The sequence below is a fragment of the Macadamia integrifolia genome, chromosome 6 (genome assembly GCF_013358625.1).
Source record: "Macadamia integrifolia cultivar HAES 741 chromosome 6, SCU_Mint_v3, whole genome shotgun sequence".
NCBI lineage: Eukaryota > Viridiplantae > Streptophyta > Magnoliopsida > Proteales > Proteaceae > Macadamia > Macadamia integrifolia.
The window spans coordinates 26,947,178-26,961,729 of NC_056562.1; the positions used below are offsets into that span (position 1 = coordinate 26,947,178).

A 14,552-nucleotide genomic window follows, 5' to 3' on the forward strand; every position below is an offset into this window, starting at 1 on the left:
ACGCATGAAGGGACTATAAAATACGGGGAATCTTGCAGAAAGATTTCTTTTTTTTTGTTTATGGAATTGTTCATTCAATTGGGTTCAAAGTAATGATTACATATATTCCTTTTTCAGTATGAAAATTTCACTTCCCTTCCATTTAATTCCCCTTACAACCAAACATAGCCTTAGGTTCTATGCTCAATTTTTTTTTTTTTAATTGTTAAAACCTAAAATTGGACATGACACCACCAAAAAATGAAGTTTGGGACTTGAACCCAACTAAGGTTCAGCTTGGTTATGGTTCCCCCTTGGGTTTATTGACAACAGCAATATTTTTACATAATTTCAGAATTTTTTTGAGATTATACAATTGCAAACATGATGGAGAAAGTTATAAATTTACCCTTGTCTTTCTTGAGACCCTAATTGGTGGTAAGACCAAAATACCCATCTTGCCCTCAACCCCTTATTTTAAGACATTGTGAATGTTAGAACAACATATGATGTTTTGCATATAATGTCTCTGAACAACATAATAATGTGTTTATTCTCATGATTACAGCCTACAGGTAGTTTTAATGACATATATACCAGTAAAACCCTACTTTGGCAATATCTAGTTGGCAATTAAGACTGTAATAGGCTATTCAATCAGAATGGGGAGAAAAAAAAAGGTGGTAATAACACCATTATGATGTTTTGCACCATCAGACTGATTAACACAAATAAAGAAACAGAAGAAACCTCCCTCAGATAGCTGCAGATCAATTATACTGTTGTTTGAATCTTCTAAGGACTCAATGACAATTGTTCATGGATTATTCGCTTGAACTTCTCCAGTTTTGGATTGTGGTTCTTTTACTTCATGGCGTATCACCTCACAAAGCTTCCTCTTCCAGGAATGATACTAGACCATGTTGACCTGAATGGTCACCTATCCACTTCCCATTGTCCAGTTTTGATTTTCTTCAATGCTTCTGTTCACAAAAGCAATGCATTCATCCATGCTACATATGGAATGCTAAGGAACTTTACCTGAACGTGGTATTTGATGAGCCAGATAGTTGTATTTCCTATCCTTAACCCTTGAAACCTTGAACCCCCCTCTCCACCCCCCCCCCAACACCCAAAAAGATAAAATAAAACACACATGGTCTTCTGGTTATTCCAAATATTTCACCTAGTATAAAAGCATAAGGCCGAAGTTTTCCTTCACCAATGAGGAGAGAGAATCCGAAGAATCCCCTCACCATTGGTGATGTGACCTTGTGATTGGCATCCAATCCACCTCCAATCCTAATGTTCTATTCTGAATCCCAAACCTCATAAAAATACTTCTAGCATGCTGACATTCAATGGAAGCATATAATGAATTTTGTTCTGAAATCTGCAAATGGGGAATATGGCTGCATATCAAAAGAAAAAAGTAACTCCTTTAACCACTAGCATCTCGCTTGAGAACAAAATCAAAGAGTGGCTGAAATTGCACTGGGAATAAGGAGGTCCCTGCTCAACCATCCTGGAGTTGGCTGTCCACCAGATGCTACCCGGTTAATTGTTGGCATCTGGCTTGAAAACAAAATCAACAATAAGTAGCTCAAATCGTACAGGAGAAGGAGGAGACTCCCACAGATTTGGAGAGTCCCTGTTCAACCATGAAGACTTTGGCAGTTCAGGTGATGGCATCAACTCTGGAGACCTGGGAGGGCTATCAACACCAGCCTGCAACATACAATCAATGTAGTATTTGTTATGCTTAATCCACAGGAAAAGTAAAACAGAAAGCAACAAAAAGCTGAAGACCTAAAGATTATCAATGAGCATTAGAAAACACACCTTAGATGTTTTGGACTTTGGAGATGCCACTGGAGATACTGTCTCTGCACAGACCATCTTAAATGATCAAACACATGTTAAACCAAACAATGCTATGTAAATAGAATAGGAGGAGCAGAGTCAGTACCAAAATCTAAAAGAAACTTATCCTGGCGATAACGATCCATAGCTACTGTCCGTTCCTCCATGCACTTTCTGTGATCGTGCAAACACATTTCTTCAGCAATATTGAACTCCTTCAAATTCTTCTTCTTCTTTGATGAGGCCTCTTGACGAAGGCAAGATGAGTTGGTAATATCAATGAGGGCTTTCCGATTACCAAGTCCCCCTGCACCTTTCTTCTTAGCTTCTTTAGAATTCTTCACTTTTCCATCAACAGAAGCCCCTAAAAAATTGAGAATTTCAACTTCTAGCATTATCTCAGTGGCACTGATGATTTTCAATCCTGTTTATGACAGAACAGGTTTTGTACCTTTACGATGAATGCCCAAATATTGATCTTGAAGGATCAACTGTCCATGTGCCCGAATGTTTGCCATTGTTGCTCTCTTTAATCATGGACCGACAAACTTCAATATTTTGTTACGCAGAACATCATCAATACCAGTATATAACTACCCCCAAAAATCCACACAAGACACATTAAAATTTAGCACATGCAACAAAAGAATATAGTTTTCTCTACTGATGCAGTGTGAAATTGGTTACTGTTTCAGGTGATGATAGAACTACAACTTTAGTTAATGACAAATCAATCAACACGGAAAACTTAATGAAGAACCAGAATGCCTCAAACCTACCCCTCCCCTCCCCCCGCCCCCCCCAAAAGAAAAAATAAAAAATAAAACAAAATAAAATAAAAAAACGAAAGAAAAAAAGGGAAAAATGAAATTGTGGATACATTCAAAAGCTGCAACGCTATATGTACTTGAATATTGCAGACAAGAGCCAGCTTTATATCAATATCTCTACATGAAAACATTGTCTTTTATCCCTCCATACAATTCTGTCCAATTCTTCTAGATTCTGATTAGGTAATTCTTGAAGGAAAACTATATATGAAATATCATCATTATTTGTGAACTCTCTTTCATGGTGAGATATATAATGGTTACACCTTTTCTTCTACAATGCAGCCATTTAATCAGCTCAAAACATAAGAAATTTATCGGTAAAAGGCCTCCTTTTAACGATAGAACAAAGGGGAAAAAAATCAAGACTGGACAATACTAAAGTATCGTCTTATGAATGCCAGAATTTCCAAACTCTGATTTTGTGGAAGAGACGGGGGAGTGGAAAAAATCAGGTATCAAACAAGGATATCAGCTATCAGAAGTGACCTAGAAAATTAACTCAGCTTCCTTGTCTGGGAAGTGTACAAGTCTCAATTCCTTTCCCTTTTCACATTTCATGATTATATGAAACTTCATATTAAGGAACATGACAAACCACAAAGTAAAATACTTTATTGCTTCCAATCATGAAATATCACATAAAGAGATACATAGAGCTACCCTTTTACATACTTAGCTGGTTTTGAATAGAATCAGGTCAAAATGCTTATAATTTTCACGAGCACTAAAGGAAAACAACTGCTGGGGAAGCAGTCACCTTGAGGAGGCAATTAAAAATCCTTGGGTGCATGTCTAAATATTTAATACAGTTAACATAATTTCCCAACCTAGAAGGGTATGCTTAAATATGCCCCATGAAGAATATCTTTGGAAAAGAAAATGATCTCTCCAGTTGCTTTGAGAAGAACAAATCTTGGGCTTTTAAAAAGGAAAAGTGAAAAAGGGATTGCTAATTACTTAAACTTCCAAAAAATTTTTAATTTAACAGACCTGGAACAAGATCATCAAACAAAGAACTCTTAATACTTATACCATTTCCTAGATCAAGAAAGATTTTGATGACCAAGCAATCAGTAACTCACTTTATAGCACCCACAGACAGAACTATTACAATAACGTTTCATTATTTCTTATTCTCCCACAAAATAATTAAACAATACCAATTTGAAAATTTATGTCCAACCAATCACAAAATCAAAGAAAAACTGATAAACATAAAGTACCCACCACACTCAAGAGAAGAACCAGAAACCCCTGGCTTTGCTGAGAGATCAAAGAGTAAACCCAAATCAACTAATTCAGAGTAAGTTAATGATTAAACCCATATAATCGTAAAACGGTGACGAAAACTCCTAAGAATTGCTTTGAAATATGAGGGTACATGAGAAAAACTAAGGCGAGAACATCAATTCTAGGGTTCGAAAACAAAACTAAAAAAAGGGGAAAGAAGCTTACAGGGCTGCTTCAGATTTAGAGGGACGGATTCTAACCAAGCTTCAGCTTTGGAGCGATCAACTGGTTTTTCAATGAGAGAAAGAGAGGGCTGTAGATCTTCAGCGGTACTTGGCGCCTAAACAGAGCTTTTTAAAGCTCCAAAATATCCTCTTGGTCCTTAAATAATTGTAATATATGGGTTATCTTCCGTAGCACTATGTGGAGTGAAGTAGATTGTTTCACTATGACATTTTTACCCATATTTTTTCATTTGTGTTTTTCACCATGTAGGGGGTAAAAATAGGAATTCAATCTTGTCATAACAATACAGTCTGCCCGACTCCCCCTCCCCCCCTCTGTTGCGTTGGGAGTTATTAAATTCCTCACTTTGATACCGTTTTGATGTCACCCTCTCCCGGCTCTGCGAACGTCGGCCTCGTCTTCTCTGAAGTATTAGGTTCGTTGGATGTTTACATTGCTTGTATTCTAAGCTGCTGCTGCTGCTTCTTATTTCTGAGATTGTTCGTTCTTCTTTTTCGTATATTCTGATAATGAAAGTCTGTGTTACACTATCAGTATTTCTAATCCCCCCCCTATCATTCTGTACGATTTATTTATTTATTTATTTTTAGGTTTTGAATTTCTGCCAAGTATTGATTCATAATGTTGTTATAGTGATTTTACTGAACACACTTCCTGTCTATACTTTCCAGGGACTGTAGAGGCTAGGTTAACCTGCTTTCACAATGTCTTCGTCTCCTGTTTGTCCTTGTTCCTTGCACAAAGGTGCAGTTGGTTTTAGGGTAGCTGCTATTTCTGCAACAAAATGGCACCAACAGTTTTGCTGCTTTTTTTCTAGTGTCCCATGTAAACCATCACCTATTTCTCTATCAAATTCTGTTTCTATATCACGGTTCTTCCCTGAGAATCGATTGCCATGGGGACACACGGGAAGAAGCTTACCAATTAATGAAAACCAGTGCAATGCAATAAGCTTTGAAAACCCATGTTCATTTCAAGTAGGGGAAAAGTTTCAACTCGAGGATGTGATTGAGGCACAACAGTTTGATAGAAGTATCTTGAGTGCCATATTTGAAGTGGCGCGTGAGATGGAGAACATTGAGAAGAACTCTCCTAGAAGCCAGATTTTGAAGGGTTATCTAATGGCTACTTTGTTCTACGAACCTTCAACAAGAACAAGGCTTTCCTTTGAGTCTGCCATGAAGCATTTGGGTGGAGAAGTTTTGACAACAGAAAATGCACGTGAGTTTTCATCAGCAGCAAAAGGAGAAACCTTGGAAGGTAATTACCTTGGTGGTTTTTAACTTTGTTCATATCTATTGCACCTGTTTCTTATATTCAAAGCCTGATAAGCAGATACTATAAGAACCATTGAAGGGTACTCGGATATTATAGTGATGAGGCATTTTGAAAGTGGTGCTGCCCGAAGGGCAGCAGCTACAGCAAGCATTCCTGTTATTAATGCTGGGGATGGGCCAGGGCAGCATCCAACACAGGTATTTCTAGCAACATACCGTTTGCAACTAATATAGTGAGTAGACATTTGTCATAACTTATGTATTTGGCTTCCTTTGGATATCTTTCATTTGTACAATATAGTTGACTCATATGATAATTTTCCTAGAGAAGGTGAAAGATGCCTCTATTTGATTATTTATTATTGACATAACAGGGGCAGGCTTGTTATTCTCAGTATGTCTGGGGGAGGGCTTCCCTTTGTCTATAAACAATGTAATGTGTGAAACATTGTTCACGTTTATCTTTACTGTGTAGGCACTTTTGGATGTATACACAATTGGAAGAGAGATAGGGAAATTAGATGGCATCAAAGTTGGACTTGTTGGGGATCTTGCCAACGGGAGGACTGTCCGCTCGCTGGCTTATCTGCTATCCAAGTACCAAGATGTGAAAATCTACTTTGTTGCACCAGATGTAGTAAAGATGAAAGTAAGAAAGTAATGCCCACTTTGATGCATCCATAATAATCTCTCCCCCCCCCCCCAAAAAAAAAAAAAAAAAAAAAAAGAAAGAAAACCAATAGTTTCAACTTCAACTTATTCTGGATCCTTTACAGTGTGTGGGAAGAAGCTTACACTCCATATATGGTACAAGCTTGACACCTTTCTTACCCATGATAATGGGAGACTTCAGTCAGTTCTGTTGACTCTTAATTCTAATTCTTTTTCAACCCAGTTTTAAGGAATTGGAAGAAATTTCACTTGAATTGTTACTTCTTTTCTGCTGCAATATTTTCTCCCTGCTCTGCAGACTCAGGAGAGATGGCCAGTACATTTTTAATGCCTGCTTCCTCTCCCAACTCCACAAGGAACCACTGTCCATTAGCCCTTATCTAAATCTGCCCTGTAGGGTATCAGCGACCGGAAGATTGCTTGAAAGGGTAGACAGAAAAAAAGCAGTGGAAATCTACCAAAACACTCAGAAATATATATTGGAATCAAGCTTGTATATAAACATTGTAGATGAATGAATTGGTATTATCTTTGTCCTTTTAGAGAGTTGTCCAATGCACATGCTCTTGGAAGCAAAGGAATTATGCCTTTTCATAGATCCAAAAAAATAAAAGATAAAATTTTTCCTTTTTAATAGAAACTGTAGCACACCTTCTCCAATCCAAACTTGATATCTTCTTTTTTCTCATGTAAAAGATAAGCTAATTAGTTCTGCTTCTTAGTCCTCAATGAAAAGGTAAGGTCTGTGATGTAGATAGAAAGGGAAGAAAGCCCAGCAAGCCCTGCTCAGTTTTGGTCCAAGCTTTGGACCAGGTTTAGACTTAAGTCCAGACCAGTTTTGGTCTTTGCATGGGGGCTGTTTTGGCTGTAATTATTATTGTTTTTTATTTAGCTGGACTGGTGTATAATTCCAGACCTATTAGTTGCTATTTTCTTTAGTAGCTTTTAGTTGCTAAGTTCTAGAGTGTTTAGTTTCTAATTTGGTTACATATCTATATTTTAAAGTCTTAAGGTGTAAGGAACCCTAGCTACTCATGGGAGGCTCTATGTTGTTCTATTTTTTCGTAGAGATTATAAATAAGAGAAGGGGCAGACCCCAGCCATTGATTTTGACAAAATAAAATCCTATGCCTTTTGCTATTCTTGTGTGATGCAGGACTTCTCTATGAGATGCAGAAATTTCTAGTGAGATGCTAGGTTGGGTTGTGTTATATTAGTCAAGGCTTGAGTGGGAAGCTCTAGTCATATCTTCCTTTATCCCTAATTTCTTCTTCTTCTTTTTTATTTTGTCTCTCTGATATCAAGTAAGTATTTGAAGTTTGTTTCAGTTGATCAATTTTTTTTGAGGTATAGTTGAAGACATTCCTTGCTGTGCATCATCTTATATCAGATCTGAAGTTTATTGTTGGTTACTACTGTTACTAGTAACCTGCGGCACCTCTGTTTGGCCTCTCTTTGCTGCAACTTTCAAGGGCCCTTACATCTAAATTCAACCCTTGTTTACAAGAAATATCTCCTGGTTCTTACCTAGTGACCATACTCTTCCATTGATCAAAGCTTGTGCTTGAGCAGATGTGTATATTGGTAATTAATGGTAGTTACTAAATTTTAAATCACCTACCCAATAACTATTCAAGCGGGATCGTGGGTTGACAAGCATTCAGAAACACTCCCACACAGACCAATTTTGAGGAGCATATGATACAGAGCAATTAACCTACGATTTGGATGTTTTGACAAACTAACTCTATGTGAGTGTGCGTATTGGGGTGATCAATCACAACCATTGTGGTGAAGCAAGTGCCAACCCAAGGTGTGAATACTTGGCTTGGGACTGGTGGTGAAACCTTTCCAGCAAGCCATAGGCGGTGAAGCCTATTTTGTATTCCCTCCTTCCTTTGTTTTTGTCTTTTTTTTTTCCATCATTGTCCAGCAGGATTCCAGTGGCTATTCTTCACTCTCGTGGGCTCTTATCAGTTGATATCAGTATTTTCTTTGGTGATTGATTAACCTATTACAATTGTTCTTATCTAGTTCTATTATTCCCTAGCTTTGTTTTCATGTCTTCAATATGTTATTTTGACAGCAACAGAGTTTTATTTTCAGCCATTGATTTCTGATAATCTAATCATCATCTTGGGCTGAAATTAAACTATGTTAATCCCCTCCCCCTCTACTTCCTTCGACCTTAGTATGGTTTTCATAGGATTGTTAGACGGTTAGACCATGATTTATACTAGTTTTCGTGACTTGCTATTTTCTGTTCTTGTATGTTTCTGTTAATTTTCCTGGAGATTTTACCAAATAGTCATCCCCATTCCCCATAGGAGTCCTATGACATGTCAGTTTCAGCTTCATCGGGCTTATAGTTTGTAAGTTCTATTTCCTTCAAAATTTCTGCTATTTTCCTCAGATTTAGGTTCACTGTGATTCTGGTTTCTCATATGGTTGCTATTGTGTTACTTCAGCCTAGCTTACCTCATCAGTGTCTCCCATTGACATGCGTAGGAGATCTATCAAGCTTAGACACTACATGGAGAGTAAGCTACTCTGAATGTATGCATAGAGGATCCAGACTCTGGCTTGAAAGCCCAGTAATCTGTAACTTACTACAAGTCAACTTTCCAATTAATAGAAATTATAAATGAGACGGAAAAACTCAAAGGGTATCTGGTTATTAAGGTTCTTGTTTTGTGCAGGATGACATAAAAGACTATCTGATGTCAAAGGGGATTGAATGGGAAGAGAGTGATGATCTGATGGAAGTAGCTTCTAAGTGTGATGTGGTCTATCAGACACGTATTCAGCGAGAAAGATTTGGGGAGAGAATTGACCTGTATGAAGAAGCCCAAGGGAAGTATATTGTTGATCGAGATGTGTTGCGCATAATGCAAAAGCATGCTGTTGTCATGCATCCCCTCCCAAGGCTTGATGAGGTAGAGTATACATTGATAGTACTGTGTTATATATGATGTTTACATCATCTTCATCATTTCATTTCTCTAGATATGTTCCCACTCTAGTCGTAATATAAATGGGACTTTATTATGAAAAGAAATTCAAATTAATTGGGAAAACACAGAAGAGGCAATATTTTTTCTTCGGTTTGTGTAGTATGAAAGCGGGAATTTGAAGAAACTTAAAATGAGGGGGAAAAGGATAACCTATGAAATTTCAGACAAATAGGGCCTAATGGTTTGGGTGTTTGGAGGATGGTTTTTTTCTCCACTAATTTTAATGTTGTGGTGACATGTATGTCCTGTATGCCAGAAATAAACAAATTGATCTCTAGAATAAACTATAATGGGGTCCTTATTGGTGATAGAATGGCTGAAAACCAGGATAAGAACTTATGATTACATAACAAATATTCATATAATAAGGAGCTAATCTAAAATGGATGTGACAACAATCATATAATAAGGAGCTATCTAAAATGGATGTGAAAATAGACTGATCATTGAAGGATAGATGCAGAATATCTGATCGATTTCAGAGGTTTGCATTAGACATGAAAACTGAATGATCAATCAAACTTGAGCAGAATGCTTTTTACCAAACTGCTGTTGGAAATAACTGAATGGAGTTGGAGAAAAAGTAATACAGTTAAAGGTGTGCAATTGGGCCAATTGGGCCAATTGTGCATTGTATTACTTCGTTTTGGCCAATGGTTGGGTTATATGGGCCTTGGGCATGTTATTTATTTTATTTTTTTTAATTGTAATGGTCTCTTATATAAGCCCAAAAGTTGAGATTTAAGAGATTACAAGGGATTAAGTATATGGATGAGAATTAAGATTGTGTATGTCTCATGTGCTATTAAGTAACATCAGTTTAATCTAGAGTAGTCATTTTTAAGTCAAGTGTTTAAGTTTGTTTAGGAAGGTTGAGAGTCATTAGTGGAGTCATTTTAGGAGATTTATTTCTGTTCTTACGAATATGCAATAGCAATGCAACCAACCCACCCCCTCCACGATTTGTGTTGGAAGGAAATCTGGGTTTTCAGTTTGAAAATTGAGTGGATCCCACTCCTCTCTCTCCCTTCCCACACGGTGACTTTCCTCTCTTCCTCATACTTGCGATTTTTCTTCCTCTTATCATTTTATTATTCGTCTGAATTCAAATCTCGTAATTGCACCTTTGTGGTTTATTAATCTGTTAAAAAAAAAATCAAATGTTGTTACTGTTTGGAAGAGTTTTTAATGCATGTCTGTTCTTTGTTTTATCTTACTTGTGATTGACTTTTGGATTCTGTTACTGGTTGATATTCTTATAATTGCTGAGTTCTGGTACTGGTTGACCCACCTTTAATTTCTGATTTGATTCCTTCTCATTCTGAGATCAATACCTTGTCTAGAAACCGTATTCAAGAATCCTGTCTTTGGTAGGATATTGCTATATCTTCGTATCTGACCTTCAGATCTGAAACAGATTTTGAGGAGTTGTTCTCCACATTACTGACCCTTGACCTGAGTCTTAACCCAAACAGATCTGCTTTTAGTCTGTTAATTGAATTCTCTTGAAATCTGGTTAATTCCTTAACTACAATTCTGGTTTTACTGGGAATTCTGTTCCCTAATCTTTAGGTGACCTAGAACTTTATTAAAAAGAAGCTGAATAACTGAATGGAGTTGGAAAAAAAGAAACTAGAAAACTAAGTCATTGAACACTAGAAATACACCTAGCACATTTGGTTATCTGTCCTCTTTACCATACATCCACATGGCTGTGCACAAATAGACTAATGCTTTATCTAAACATCCATCTAATGCTTAATGGGCCACATTACATGTTAGACTAGCGAAAGTTGTGCAAGTTCTTAATCCTACCCCTCTATGACTAACAGATTCCTACTCCAAATCAGCTAGACTAACATAAATAGAAGGAAACTGTTACTGAACCAGATCACAGAATAACCAACGGAAAGGTTGAGCAGGAAAGAAAATAGGAGAGAAAACATAGCTAGCCGATTGAGAAAAAGAGTCTAATCTCAATTGGTAGCTACCACTTTATTTATAACAACACTTTATTTGTAACAAACTATGTTCCAAGAATTACAAAATAGACCTTTTCTTGTGTATTTACACATAATCTCCCGATTAAGAAAGAAAATTACAAAAACACCACTGAAGTTCATAATTATAACTCTTAATTGCAATCTTTTTTTTTTGGCTAAAGGTCAGCAAAAGATGTTAAAGAATATGGAAAGAATATACATGATTAATGTCCAGGCATACCCAGACGGTAAACAAATACAGATTGGATTTGACACTTCACCTTGGCATGGCCATCAGCAGAGCACAAGACCCAAACTTTGGACTCAGATTCCACCGTTGGCAATGCCATCAGTAGGAAAACTTAGCCAAATAAACAGAAGACACACTGAGTATAAAAATCATGTTACAAAACTATATCGAGGTCTTGCATTGATGCCCCAACTAATATCCTCTAAAATGAAAGATGGGGATGCTGTCCAGAAGAAAGAGTCCTTGATCTCTGCACCCTTTTTAGCTAGCTTATCTGCTGCTGAATTCCCCTATCTGAAACAGTGGGAAATCTTCCATATGATAGTGGATAAATAATGCCTGTAATAATTCCACTGTTGCAAAAAGACCCAAAGGATATTTTGATTAACAATGCTCTCCACCACTGCATTAGAGTCACTTTCTATCCAAAGCTGCTGAATACTTTTGTCCTGAGCAAAGTGCAAACCCAAGAAAAATGTGCTAACTATTTATTTGATCCCCAAATAATTAGCAAAGCAGTCCATAGGAACACCATCAGAGTCTCTGAAAATACAACCTGCTGCAGCATGGCCTGGATTACCATCAGAGTCTCTGAAAATACCACCAGCTGCAGCATGGCCTGGAATTACCAATAGAGCAACCATCTATATTTAATTTTGTCCATCCCAAGTCTGGTTTACTCGAAGCACTTCTACAATCTGAGTAGGCAAAGTAGGGAAAGTAGCCCCTACTTTCTTAGAAATTACTAGTCCTCCACAGATCGAATCGAACAGCCCATTAAACCACACACTTCTTGCAGATCCCTCTTGATACTTTTCATAACTAAGAAGAAGCCCTTCCCTTACCTTCATATCGACGCTGATTTCTTTCACGCCAAATGTGTAATGGAATTGCAATAAATCCAGCAAGCTAGACTTGCTTGACGGGAGCTAGTTCTGCCTTTCTCTTCCACCAAATAAAGAAATCCTGAAATGATGCACAAGCTGGCCACACAATTTTGAATATATCCATGAAGAGATGCAATGGATGGTTCTGTAGCAAATTAGTAAGTTACTAAATCTGGCCCTACTTACTAATTTCATGCCTATGTTGTTATCTCTCAATCTAACAATCAGTTCGATGAATGGAGGAGTGTATCCACCCATCAGACCTCCACTTCAATTCAAGTTAGGCGTTGATCTATCCAGCAGTTTGCTAGATTTCAATTGTTGCTAAATCTGTTACCGTAGTTTCTATTTTTGTTCCTCTTAAGACCATCAATCCAGCCATTGGATCCCCATCAAACTTTTTTTTTTTTTTTTTTGGGGGGGGGGTGGGTTACCATTCCTCTACCCTAACTGTTAGAACAAATACCAACAAATATGAAGAAAACAAACACAGAATCGCACACCAAGGTGATGTGCTACGTCCTGGGGCGAAGAAGAAGATGATTCACTATAATGGAAGAAAGGTTACAGTAGAGATCTCTCAAGAGCATCCAAACTCGCGGCAAGAAACTTTCACCCAAAAACCCTAGTACGAAAATGTCCAAATCTCACTCACTTACACAACAAGACAATAGAACATATATATACTCCTTTAAGTTGTGTCGATCCATTGGGTCCCGATCAGTCAGATCGTACCATACCAGCGGGACTTTGCCCCCCGACCCCTATACGAGATCAGTGATGGGCTCTGAGCTTGGGCCTATTGGCCCAACCCCTTTGCTACTATCACAAAATCAGAGAGAGAAAAAAAAAACCATTTGAGTCGCCACCAAAATATTTCGGAGCAGGTCAATCTTCGAAATGGGTTAAGAATTTGAGACAAACATAACATTAACTCCCCATTCGACTAGAACTTGGGCTTGATCTAAGCGTTGGTTCCTTGACCATTGATCTCCTTTGTTGCTGGAATTCCGACACTCGATTCTACTTGATCATATTGGTGGAACCATTATTAATGAAATAATGGGTTTTCATCTTCTGAAAATGGTATAAATGTATAATGGTACAAGTTATGGATGCCTCTTATTCACCTTAGGAGTATGGATTGGCTATGGATGATAATGATCCGAATAGTTTGTGGATTGGACAACCCAAACAAAGGATCCAATCCTGGAAAAAAAGGGGGGGGGTGGAATAGTGATCTGATACCTAGTTTCAAATCCTCGGACAAAAATTTTACTTTTCTCTGTAGCCCCCCTCTACTCGATGGATTGTCTCACCTAATGACCTAAAATCTCCATTTAAGACAAAACCCGTCTTCCCTGTGGTTCTGCTTCTACCCTCAAATAAGATTTTCATTTTTTGATTAATTGAGCATTTATTATTCCTCGGGAATGCTTTTGGTTACGTTTTGGCATAATCTGATGGTATTTAGATATGTATTCTTCACTTCATCACTTTTGGAACCTGCATTAGTGTGAGAAATCCGTTCTTCCCCCCCCCCCGCCCCCCTCTTTTCCCCTTAGTCATCATGCTTGGTTCATTTATATATTTCTTTTCACAATATGTAGATAACTGTGGATGTTGATGCGGATCCAAGGGCTGCGTACTTTAGACAGGCCAAGAATGGTCTCTACATTCGGATGGCTCTTTTGAAGCTTCTGCTTGTTGGTTGGTGAGGATGGATAAGAAACATACTTTCCCTCCCCCACCCCCTTATTTTTCTTTGGTTGAAAAAGAAACAGCTAATTCTTATGCACTTTGTGGTACTCATGACAAATAAGATATTTATTGATAATTGAAATTCCATATTCACCATGAAAAATGAGTTATAAATTATGTTCCAAATCAATGCAGTGTTAATTAACTTAAACCTTTTCCCTTTTTTCTTTTTTCTTGCAAGTATTGCCCTTTCTTTACTATCATTTTTTTTTTCAAATTTTAACGTTTAGAACTCGTACTGTCCATTTTTGTTTTGCCATTGCCATTTTAATTAACAATGGTTGAGAGTTGATACAAAGACAAGAGACAGTTACCATGCCTTCTGTTAATCAACTAACACTGCACACTGCCAGCTGAAATTTGAAACCATATGCGGGCACCCCTCTTAAGACCTAGATTGCTGTATCAACCCCCCATATAAAATATCTTATATAATATACCCTTTATTACGGTGTTTCTCCATGATACCCCCTTCAAGGCCTGAAATTGCACATGGGCAGTGGAGGGAACCCACATACAGTGGACCAGGATCTCCACCATGAAATATGAGTAAGAAAT

The 14,552-nt window shown here is 37.6% G+C and overlaps 2 protein-coding genes across 5 annotated transcripts; one reads left to right on the forward strand and one right to left on the reverse strand.

Moving 5' to 3' along the window:
* Positions 1-1,311: 1,311 nt before the first annotated feature.
* LOC122081825 (protein PATRONUS 2-like) lies at positions 1,312-4,279 on the reverse strand. Of its 3 annotated transcripts, none has more exons than XM_042649156.1 (5): positions 4,131-4,279; positions 2,294-2,390; positions 1,949-2,206; positions 1,822-1,865; positions 1,312-1,707 (listed from the first exon to the last, which is right to left on the reverse strand). In XM_042649156.1, exons 2-5 carry the CDS (start codon positions 2,358-2,360, stop codon positions 1,537-1,539), a joined length of 540 nt encoding a protein of 179 aa, XP_042505090.1. In that variant the 5' UTR covers positions 2,361-2,390; positions 4,131-4,279; the 3' UTR covers positions 1,312-1,536. The 3 variants fall into 3 exon arrangements, with proteins under 3 accessions (XP_042505090.1, XP_042505091.1, XP_042505089.1); XM_042649157.1 differs by having other exon boundaries at positions 2,294-2,369; positions 4,131-4,278; XM_042649155.1 differs by having other exon boundaries at positions 2,294-2,435; positions 4,131-4,275.
* Positions 4,280-4,415: 136 nt separating this feature from the next.
* Positions 4,416-14,097, forward strand: LOC122081824 (aspartate carbamoyltransferase, chloroplastic). 2 transcript variants are annotated; one of them, XM_042649153.1, is made up of 6 exons: positions 4,417-4,566; positions 4,823-5,411; positions 5,487-5,626; positions 5,904-6,077; positions 8,800-9,036; positions 13,844-14,097. In XM_042649153.1, the coding sequence occupies exons 2-6, from the start codon at positions 4,856-4,858 to the stop codon at positions 13,949-13,951; spliced, it is 1,215 nt and encodes a 404-aa protein (XP_042505087.1). In that variant the 5' UTR covers positions 4,417-4,566; positions 4,823-4,855; the 3' UTR covers positions 13,952-14,097. The 2 variants fall into 2 exon arrangements, with proteins under 2 accessions (XP_042505088.1, XP_042505087.1); XM_042649154.1 differs by lacking the exon at positions 5,904-6,077 and having other exon boundaries at positions 4,416-4,566.
* Positions 14,098-14,552: the final 455 nt, after the last annotated feature.

Coding starts and splice junctions, on each gene's coding strand:
- LOC122081825 (XM_042649156.1), bottom strand. CDS start 2,360: ATGGCAAACATTCGGGCACATGGACAGTTGATCCTTCAAGATCAATAT. Junction 2,207..2,293: donor TTTGGGCATTCATCGTAAAG/GTACAAAACCTG, acceptor TCAATTTTTTAG/GGGCTTCTGTTGATGGAAAA. Junction 1,866..1,948: donor TAAGTTTCTTTTAGATTTTG/GTACTGACTCTG, acceptor TGGTCTGTGCAG/AGACAGTATCTCCAGTGGCA.
- LOC122081824 (XM_042649153.1), top strand. CDS start 4,856: ATGTCTTCGTCTCCTGTTTGTCCTTGTTCCTTGCACAAAGGTGCAGTT. Junction 6,078..8,799: donor CAGATGTAGTAAAGATGAAA/GTAAGAAAGTAA, acceptor TGTTTTGTGCAG/GATGACATAAAAGACTATCT. Junction 9,037..13,843: donor CCCTCCCAAGGCTTGATGAG/GTAGAGTATACA, acceptor CACAATATGTAG/ATAACTGTGGATGTTGATGC.